Consider the following 10617-nt stretch of genomic DNA (forward strand, 5'->3'; position numbering starts at 1 on the left):
CTTCAATAAAGATTATTGTTTTATCTGTAAAGTCGTTGATTTAGATAATTATATTATATAGATATATATATATATATAATATTATTATTTACAAGTTTAGAGTTTGTGAACTTACACCTTGACATATTGACTAACGACGTGCCCAACCTCCCCCAACACCCGAATTTGGTGCCTTTGTTTTGTCAATCTTACATGCTTTTTTTTTATGTAATTCATAATAACTGTAATATGTCAATTTTTAGAAGATTTATACCATATAAGCTCCACCTCAAGACACTCTTGAATCCGGTGGAACATAGATGCTTTTTTACAATATATCAAAAGTTTTAGATATATGTCATAGTTTTATAATTTTTTTATTTTTTATCCGATCGAAACAATATTATAATTCAATTGATTAATATTAATCTTCCACTAAAAATTTATAAATTTGAGTAGACGTTATATTAAAAGAAAACACATTATTTTTAAAATTTACCGAAGTATAAAAATTGTTTAGATGTGAGAGAGTTTTGCAATGAAATAATATAATATTCGAAAACAAACCTTATGCGAACAGTCGTGACATTTCACATTCCCAATCTTCATCTCCCATGGCCATGGAGTCGAACTCGAACCCTAACTCGGAAGAGCAAGCGAGGAACTGGCTTGAACTGCCTGAAGACATCACGTCTATGATTCTGCTGAAGTTAGGCGCCGTCGGTATCCTCTCAAATGCGCAAAACGTCTGCTCTTTGTGGCGTAAGATCTGCAAGGACCCTCTCATGTGGCGTGTCGTCGATATGCAAAACTTGGACGATTCGTTGGGCATGGACTACGATTTGGAGAAGATGTGTATGGAGGCTGTTGACCGTAGTTGTGGCCAATTGGTCGACATCAGCATCGAGCATTTTGGCGCCGACGAGTTGCTCCACTACATCACTCAGAAGTATGCTCTTGTTCTATTTATTGTTTCGTTGTCTTATTGTTCTAGCTACAGAGAGAAATCAACCTAAAACATTGTGTAGCTGATGTGATAGTTAAAATAAAAATGTCTACTGTTATGGAATGTCGTTGGATGTTCCGGCGTTTGCATCTTGAACTTGCTGTTTGGATTTTTTTTTGCAAATGTGACTTTCTACTTGTTTTGTTTAGATTTTATAATCTCATATAATCTGATCAAAATCTGGCCATCTGCTTTTGTTATTTGCTGTTATATTTCTGTAATGCATGTAATATAGTTTTTAAATCAGAGATGACCCATTTCTAACGTGTAATAAACGATCATGGTGTGGCCTAGTGGTCAATAAGAGTCGGTGTAAATAGCAAAGGGCTTAGAGGGAATGAATTCAAACCATAGTGGCCACCTAGTTAGAATTTAATATCGTATGAGTTATCTTGGCAACCAAATGTAGTAGGGTCAGACGGTTGTTCCATAAGATTAGTGGAGGTGCGCGCAAGTTGGTCCGGACACTCCGGAGATCATAGTTGAACATTGAAAGTATAAAGACCTAAACCATTAAACTAATTTGGGTGAATGTTGAGGACCAAAATTGAATTTGAACCATTTATAAGGCTTGTATAAATTAATATTTATATAATTCATTAATTGCCTGTAAAAAGCATTTTTGGATATAAACTGACAAGTTTCATGTGAAGTTGGGAATTTCTCTTCCATGACATGAGAGAGGGAACCTAAATGCTAGTCATTGATGTGCGATTTCTTGTGAAAATTTTATTTAATCTTTTTCCTGATTGAAGTACTTATTCTCTTCACACGGGTACTGTAAGTTCACTCATTGGAGCATATGCAATTCCATTCATTTTTCTTATCTTTGCCTTCAATCAATAGAAAAGAAAATTTCCCCTAGCTAGAATGAAGAGCAGTCCTTGTCAGTCATGGGGGATTGAAGATTCTTTTGGACTATTTTCTTATGGACGGATTTTCTCTGATGTTTTTTGTGTTGTGTTTATGTGATTTCTTGATTTTGGCGTTTCTAAATATTTACTTGTTGCAGTTCAAATCAACTTAGAAGACTCCGGCTTGTATATTGTGATGACATCTCAGATGAGGGATTTACTGAAGCTGTTTCAAAAATTCCATTGTTGGAGGATCTTGAAATAGTTTACGGTTTCAGTCCATTTTATGTAGAAACTTTGGAAACTGTTGGTCGGTGTTGCCCTCTTCTGAAATCGCTGAAACTGAACAGTCGATGAAAGATGCCAGGTGATGAGGAAGCCCTTGCTATTGCTGAAAATATGCCTAATTTGCATCACCTCCAGATATTTGACAACAGCCTAACTAACAGGGGCTTGCAGGCCATTCTTGATGGTTGTCCTGATCTGGAATCTCTTGATTTACGTCACTGTTTCAACTTGAATTTGGTGGGACCATTGGGAACTAAATGTGCTGAAAGGATCAAAAGTTTGCGCCTGCCTCATGATCCCACTGATGATATTCGTTATGATTCTCATTCTCATGGTGAAGATTACCCTTTAACTTTCTACGACTCCGATGATGACTACGATAACTACAACAACTACGACAACTACTGCTATGAATCCTTTTGGGACTCTGATTTCTCTGACTGTGACTATGCAGATTTCTTCTATCCTTGAAAATTTGTTTTCAGAAGCATAGTGAGAACCCTGGCCTCATTTTTGCAGTGGTAGCTCATAGCTAGGAGCATGAACCAAGGAGCCTTGCAATTGCAACTTCTGAACTGCATGAGAAGTATGAGAAGTTGTCTTTCCATTTGTGTAAGTAACTGCCATTTTGTTCCTCTCTTCTCTCTTCTGCATTCAATGAGTAAAAATCTAAAATAGCTTCTTTGTATTTTGTCATGTTTATATATGGGTAATGGGATAGGCTGGGAACTGTAGGAACTTTATTGATACTTGAACTAAATGATTTTATGCTACTATATATCACTTGGATTGCCAAATTTTGATATATCCAAGTGTTGATCCTTTCTTTTTTAGGTGTATTTGGATATCATTTCTTCCCATTATTTTTAAGGAAAATACTTAGCTCCTGACGTGTGCTCGCCACCATTAAATATCTAACAACTGAGAGAGAGAAGTAAGGAGCTAAGTATTTTCATATTTTTAATCTAATGGTATGATATAATGCTATTATGCATTTAGTTTCATATTTATGCAGATACAAGTGATTATATTTTAAAATTTTTTGAACGAAGGATTGGCAAATGGGCGGTGGAGGGAAGGGCGTCGTTATTGTAATTATGTTGAACATGTTATAGCTTTATTATATATTTGGCTTGATTGTTTAAAGTCTGCGACCTATAAAATGGATTCACATGGCCGTCAAAAATTTTACAGTCATATTGTGACATGGTTGATGAGTTTTAAATTTAGAAAAATGAACCGCAAATATGATAAGAGTAATAACCATTAATCTCCCGATTTGATTTGCCAAAGTATAGTTCAATCATGCCAAGGTGAGTATAATTTAACTGTAATTGACATATATCTCTAATTATGAGTTCGATCTCTCACTCGTATGTTGTACTAAAAAAATCTTTCGATTTGATTTTATGGATTTTAAACTCCAACTTTCTAATTGTTTTTTAGTTAGTGTCTTTTAATTTTTATGTTCACATATGAGTACTCAACAGGTTGATTGAGACTATGATTGTGAATGAAAATTTTGTCAGACGTCAATCAATCTATGATGTGTTGTTATGTCATTGTCTGATTTTTGTTGTTTGTCCTTAAAAGCTCTTCGATACTTTTTCGATTAGTGAAATGTTACTAAATGTATGAATGAGAAGCTTGGATTGACGGGGTTGGTATCGAAGTAAAAAATCAATAGAAAAAATTTCTTTTTCGACTGATGGAACTCTAGGTCTGGTTCTTATTCCATCTCAAATTCAAATTGGATGGAGTCACATGACAAGAGAACATATACTCTTGAACTCCAAAAGCGAGTATTGAATATTCCATATCAAAAATTGATTTAAGCTTTAGAATTTTTACTCTTTTTGAATTCATATGTTGGGTTGATGTCTGTTTTGGCTAAATACATAAATGTTGAATTTACATACTTTTACTATGAATTAACTTATTTAGGAATGTTTTTTTGTTAATTAAAATATATTAATGAACTTTTCACAAATATCCCTTAATATTTTTCTAGACATATATTTGTTTGATAAATGTCATGCTGTTTTTAAATGAACAAATAAACATAGTGTCATATTTACTATTCTTTTTTCTATAACAATAATTCTAAATTTTATGTCAAATGTTCAACTATAATTAACATATATCTCAATCAAGGGTTGTGAGTTCAATCTCTACCCTTACCTATACTAAAAAATTCAAATTTTATCCTATACTAAAAAATTCAAATTTTATCCATATTCAAATTTTATGCTCAAGAGAATTACTTCCTCGATCAATCATCAAACTTCTGTTAGGAACAAGTATCTGCAACGTTCTTGCAGGGCAGCACAAGCAATGGCCACTCGTCTACCACCAACACGGATGAGAAACAAGAATCATATAAACACAATTATGAAAAAAAAAAAAAGAACATTTTAATTTCTCTAATTTCTTCAAAACAGAGATTTTTCACATAAATCAGTGAGTTCTTTCAGGAACAGACTTCAAAAACACAAATTATATGCAAGAAATTGGCGGGGGATTCAAATATCTTTCAAACTTCAAAAAATTACCCAATGGCATTTCCCTTGACCTGTTCGATGACGTTTAGAACTCTCCCGAAATTCGAAGTACTCGGTTGCCTAGAAAATCGAAACAGATTCAAATTAACGAAATCAGAAAATTAATTAAAGATACGGAAGAATTTGCGCGAGATTGGTTACCGAAGGTGCGATCTAGAAATGCCTGCAACAAACACCACGATTCATCAAATCAATCTGAATTCCGGTTCTCGATCTCAAGAAAATCGCAAAAGAGATTACAGATCGGAGCAGCGAAAAAGATTAATTACATGTTCGCGCTAGGCATAGGTGAACGAACCTCTCCACCATTAGTCTCTGAGGATAGGATGAATCGACGCCATTTTTGAGTTTTGAGTTTCAGTTTTCGATCGATTTTTCTTCTGAAAATCACGAAAATTAGTTGCAGAGGATTCAGGGAGGCGCGTTTTTTTAATTGTCTCCCCTCTTCTCCCAAAGTTCCATGGCCATGGCGTCGAAATCGAACCCTAAATGTGAAGAGCAAGCGAGGAACTGGCTTGAACTGCCTGAAGACATCACGTCTATGATTATGATGAAGTTAGGCGCCGTCAATATCCTCTCCAATGCGCAAAACGTCTGCAATTAGTGGCGTAAGATCTGCAAGGACCCTCTCATCTGGCGTGTCGTGGATATGCAAAATCTGGACAATCCCTTCCGCAGGGGCTACGATTCGGAGAAGATATGTATGCAGGCTGTTGATCGTAGTCGTGGCCAACTGGTTGACATCAATATCGAGCATTTTGGCACCGATGAGTTGCTCCACTATATCTCTCAGAGGTATGTTCTTGTTCTATTTTAGTTTCGTTATCTATCTTGTTGTTCTTACGATAGAGAGAAATCAACCTGAAGCCTTGTGTAGTTGCTGTGACGGTTTTTAGGGGAAAAAAAAAGATCTACTGCAATGGAAGAATGTCAGTGGGATTTTCTGGCGGTTGCATCTTGAACTTGCTGTTTGAATTGTATTTTGCAAATGTGCTTTTCTACTAATTTTGTTTAGATTTTATAATTTAAAATGCTCTGGTCAAATTCTGCTTTTGTTCTTTTCTGTTATATTTCTGTAGTGCTTCTAATATAAATCAGAGATGGCCCATTTCTAACATGTAATATAATTTTTATTTTATGAAAGGATTAAAAGTTTGTGCCTGTCTCATGATCCCGTTGATGACTATGATTTCTCTGTCGATCCCTATATTGATAGCGACTACGAGGAATCATTTTCGAATCCTAGTAATCTGAAACGAAACGGTACGGGCAGTAACTGGGAGCCAAACCCTAGTTCATGATCCCCATCTCCATTTCAAAATTTCTCTGAACTTTTCCCGGGAATTCGTTTGTTGTCCCATTTCCTTCCATGAAGCGGAAGCGTAAGATAGCGAGGAACTGGCTTGAACTGCCTGCAGAAGTCATGTCCACGATTATGCTGAAGCTAGGCGCCATTGAAATCCTCACCAGCGCCCAATTCGTTTGCTCTTCGTGGAACAAGATCTGCAAGGACCCTTCCATGTGGCGCGTCATCGATATGCACAATCTGGGTGATTTACATGACATGGAATACAATTTGGAGATCATGTGTATGCACGCTGTTTTCCGTACTCGTGGCCAATTGGACGACATCAACATCGAGTACTTTGGCACCGATGACTTGCTCCGTTACATCACTCGGAGGTATCTTCTAACAGAAATCAACCTAAATCCTTGTGTAGTTGCTGTGATAATTTCAAATTTTCTGTTTTTGTTCTGATGCTTGTTCTGTTTCTGAAATTTGCATGTAATACAAATCAGAGATGCCCCAATTCCATACCCAACAGATCAAACAATTGGGACTTAACATGAGTAGTCTATTAAAGTAATTCTACCATTGCCACTGTCATTGGAAGTTGTACCCAATGGAGCATATGCAATTCCATTTGTTTTTCTTATATTTGTCTTCAATTTAATAGAAAAGAAATTTCAAGTGGGCAGGATGGAACTGAAGATTCTTTTGGACTGTTTTTTTTGTTGACAGATTTTCTCTGATGGTCTGTGTTTTTCTTTTTCATGAGTTCAGATTCCGTTGATCTTGATGTTTGAAGTTTCTTTCTGTGTATTAACTTGTTGCAGCACCAATCAACTTAGAAGACTCCGGATTGCAGTTTGCTATGACATCTCAGATAAGGGATTGACCAAAGCAGTTTTGAAACTTCCATTGTTGGAGCATCTTGAAATATTTCTCTGTTCATTTTCTGCTAAAACTTTGAAAATGGTTGGACAGTGTTGCCCCCTTCTGAAAACATTGAAACTGAACAACCAGTTTTGCAAGGGATGAGGGATGGTAAGCGACAAGGACGCGCTCGCTATCGCCGAAAATATGCCTAGGTTACATTACCTTCAGATATTTGGCAATGGCCTAACGGACAGTGGCTTGCAGGCCATTCTTGATGGCTGCCCTGATTTAGAATCTCTCGACTTACGCCAGTGTTTCAACTTGAAATTGGCGGGGCAGCTGGGGAAAAAATGTGCTGAAAGGATCAAAACTTTGGGCTTGCCTCATGATCCCACTGATGGCTATGAATTTACGACCGAAATTATTGATCTTGATTGTTATGGTTCTCACGATAATGACAGTGACTAGTAAGCGGTTATTCTGAATATGACTAACCATATTTTTTGTTTTACGTCGATAGGTGAGTTGTTATCATTCTTTTGGATTGAAGCTCTGCTCTTCAAGTTTGACCTCAAGCTCTGCTCTTCAAGTTTGACCTCAAGCTCTGCTCTTCAAGTTTGACCTCCTTTTGTTGGGTTGTTTTTTCAATGTCCTGTTGTCAAAGTTCGGTTTTTACTTGGGCTGAACTTCATGAGAAGCTGTGTCTCCATCTGAGGAACCATATTTTTTTCTCTTTTTGAATTCATATATTGGTTTGACGTCGGTTTTGGCCAAATACATAAATGAATTTGCATACATATACACTGAAAATTATTAATTTGTCTAAAGAGTGCAGAACATTTATTTATTAATTTAAATGTATTAATGGGTTTTTTTAAGAAATATCGCTCAATACTATTTTAGACAGATGTTTGGTGAGCTTCATATTTCTTTTTAAATGAACAAATAAAAAGGTGCGATATTTGCGGTTCTTTCCGTAACAATAATTTCAAATTTTCAAACTTTATCCTATATACCCTTTTATTTAAGTAGTTTTCAACACTCCATAGTACTTATTTGTTTCTTTTTTTATTATTATTTTTTTAATTTTAAAAGGTACAAGCGAAAAATAACTTTTTTCTTTCTTTCTTTTAAAAAAAATGATAATTAAGTTATTAATATGTAAAACAAAAACAAAAATTGGGGCAAATATCTATGTAACTAAGGGAGAGTTTTGATAATGTGGTATGAGAAAAGGGCATTTACGAAAATGTCCCTGACAGATTTGCAAATATATTGACCCTATTTATTTTCCGCCCGTCAAACAGTTTCTTCATCTTCTCCCAGAAAAATGGAGTCGAACTCGAACCCTAACTCGGAAGAGCCAGCGAGGAACTGGCTTGAGCTGCCTGCAGACACAACGTCTATGATTCTGATGAAGTTAGGCGCCGTCGATATCCTCTCCAATGCGCAAATCGTCTGCTCTTTGTGGCGTAAGATCTGCTACGACCCTCTCATGTGGCGTGTCGTCGATATGAGAAATTTGGATGATTCGTTGGACATGGACAAGGATTTGGAGAAGATGTGTATGCAGGCTGTTGATCGTAGTTGTGGCCAATTGGTTGACATCAATATTGAGCGTTTTGGCACCGACGAGTTGCTCCACTATATCGCTCAGAGGTATGTTCTTGTTCAATTTCAGTTCCGTTATCTTGATGTTCTTAAGGTTATTTTGTTCAAGTTACAGAGAGAAATCAACCTAAAACCATGTGTAGTTGCTGTGATAGTTGTTAAAATTGTCTACTGCAATGGAATGTCGTTGGATGTTCTGGCCATTGCACCTTGAACTTGCTGTTTCAATTTCATTTTCCAACTGTGCCATTCTACTTATTTTGTTCAGTTTTTGTAATTTAAAATGATCTGATCAAATCTGCTTTGTTATTTGCTGTTATACTTCTGTAATGCATGTAATGTACATCAGAGATGGCCCATTTCTAACATGAGTCTACGTGATGGCTCTTAGTATTTCTGTTAAATGTATTTTTTTCTTTGATAGCCTATCATGAAAGGCTAAAGTGGAATTTTATCATTGAAAGTATAAAGATCTAAACTAGTAAACTAATAAGGCTAGTATAGATTAATATATACATAATTCATTGATTGCTTCATATGATATAAAATGACAAGCTTGTGAGAAGCTGAGAATCAGTTTTCTATGATATGAGAACCTAAATTCTAGTAGTTGTGCGATGTGAAAATTCTTTTTCATTCCTTTTCCATCAGAATTGTCAAATATTTTATTAAAGTACTTATCCTATCATGGATATTGGAAGTTCAACCCAATGGAGCACGAGCACCTGCAATCCCATTCATTTTCCTTATCTTTGCCTCCCATTTAATAGAAAAGAAGATTTCCACTAGCCATAATGGAGAGCAGCCCCTCGTAAGTCATGGTGGACTGAAGATTATTTCGTACTATTTTCTTGCGGACGAGTTTTCTTTGATGGTTTGTGTGTTTATGTGGTGTCTTGATTTTGAGTTTATAATTTTCTTGATTTTTTCGATTGTAAATATTAACTTGTTGCAGTTCAAATCAACTTAGAAGACTCCGGCTTGTATATTGTCATGACATCTCAGGTAAGGGATTGGCTGAAGCAGTTCCAAAACTTCCATTGTTAGAGGATCTTGAAATATTTTTCAGTTTCGATTCATTTGATATGGAAACTCTGAAAACTGTTGGTCGATGTTGCCCTCTTTTGAATTCACTGAAACTGCACAATCGGAATTGCAAAGGACCTCGACTGATGGGATGTGATGAGGAAGCCCTTGCTATTGCTGAAAACATGCCTAATTTACGTCACCTTGGGATATTTAGCAATAGCCTAACCGACTTGGGCTTGCAGGCCATTCTTGATGGTTGTCCCTATTTAGAATCTCTTGATTTACGCCACTGTCTCAATTTGAATTTGGGGGGACAGTTGGAAAAAAAATGTTCTAAAAGGATCAAAAGTTTGCAGCTGCCTTATGATCCCATTGATGACTGTGATTTATATGACAACCTCTATATTGATAGCGACTATGAGGAATTCTTACGGGGCACCAGTATCTATGGCCAGTGAGAAAAACCTTGGCGCAGTTTATAGTTGCTGCCTCTCGGCCAATTGTAGCTGGTGCATGAGCCAAGAAGCCTTGCAACTTCTGAACTGCCATTGTAGTAAGTAACTGCCATTTTGTTCCTTTATTCTGCATACAAGTTAAAATCTAAAATAGCTTCTGGGTATCTTCAATTTGTCATGTTTATATATGGTATAGGCTGGGAAATTTAGGTAGGGAACTTATTGAATTCAACTAACCAAGTTATATGATTCAAAGTTACCAAGTTCATGTATCGAATATTCAATTTTTATTGATACTTAATAATTAATTGATTTTATGCTGCTATGTCACTTGGATGGTCTAATTTTGATATATCTTGGAATGTACAGACTACAGTGTTATTTTTATATATTTTTGCAGAATTATCGGGAGTTGCTTTGTTGAAAAGGAAATGGTTCCTTTCAGTGAATTTTTTTTTATATTCGTGAATGTCTAACCAATTTGTGCACCTCAACTCATTTTAGGGGACAGTAGTGTGATCCTATTATATTTGGTTGTCAAGGTAACTCGAGAGATGTAGGTGGCTACTCTGGTTTGAACCCATTTACTAAGCATTTTACTAGTGTGTATTGATTGCTAAGCACCCAAGTATTGTATTAGTAGGAAAGGACGTAGTTTTGATCAAGTTTGCAA

General features: G+C 36.0%; 1 protein-coding gene, 1 long non-coding RNA gene and 1 pseudogene across 3 annotated transcripts; 2 read left to right on the plus strand and 1 right to left on the minus strand.

The window, feature by feature from the left end:
* Nucleotides 1-448: 448 nt before the first annotated feature.
* Nucleotides 449-7497, plus strand: LOC111015711 (putative F-box/LRR-repeat protein 23; annotated as a pseudogene). Its single transcript, XR_015790895.1, has 4 exons — nucleotides 449-928; nucleotides 1998-2592; nucleotides 5122-5483; nucleotides 6807-7497. The product of XR_015790895.1 is annotated as a putative F-box/LRR-repeat protein 23 (transcript).
* LOC148213470 (uncharacterized) lies at nucleotides 4296-5096 on the minus strand. The gene is made up of 3 exons (XR_015791937.1): nucleotides 4958-5096; nucleotides 4830-4851; nucleotides 4296-4748 (listed from the first exon to the last, which is right to left on the minus strand). It is a non-coding gene; the product is annotated as an uncharacterized LOC148213470 (long non-coding RNA).
* A 282-nt stretch (nucleotides 7498-7779) lies between the features above and the next one.
* Nucleotides 7780-10274, plus strand: LOC111015857 (putative F-box/LRR-repeat protein 9). The gene is made up of 2 exons (XM_022291032.2): nucleotides 7780-8508; nucleotides 9416-10274. Exons 1-2 carry the CDS (start codon nucleotides 8180-8182, stop codon nucleotides 9945-9947), a joined length of 861 nt encoding a protein of 286 aa, XP_022146724.1. The 5' UTR covers nucleotides 7780-8179; the 3' UTR covers nucleotides 9948-10274.
* The last annotated feature ends 343 nt before the right edge of the window (nucleotides 10275-10617 follow it).

Source organism: Momordica charantia (genome assembly GCF_013281855.1).
Source record: "Momordica charantia cultivar OHB3-1 chromosome 1 unlocalized genomic scaffold, Mcharantia_2.0 BLBB01000001.1, whole genome shotgun sequence".
NCBI lineage: Eukaryota > Viridiplantae > Streptophyta > Magnoliopsida > Cucurbitales > Cucurbitaceae > Momordica > Momordica charantia.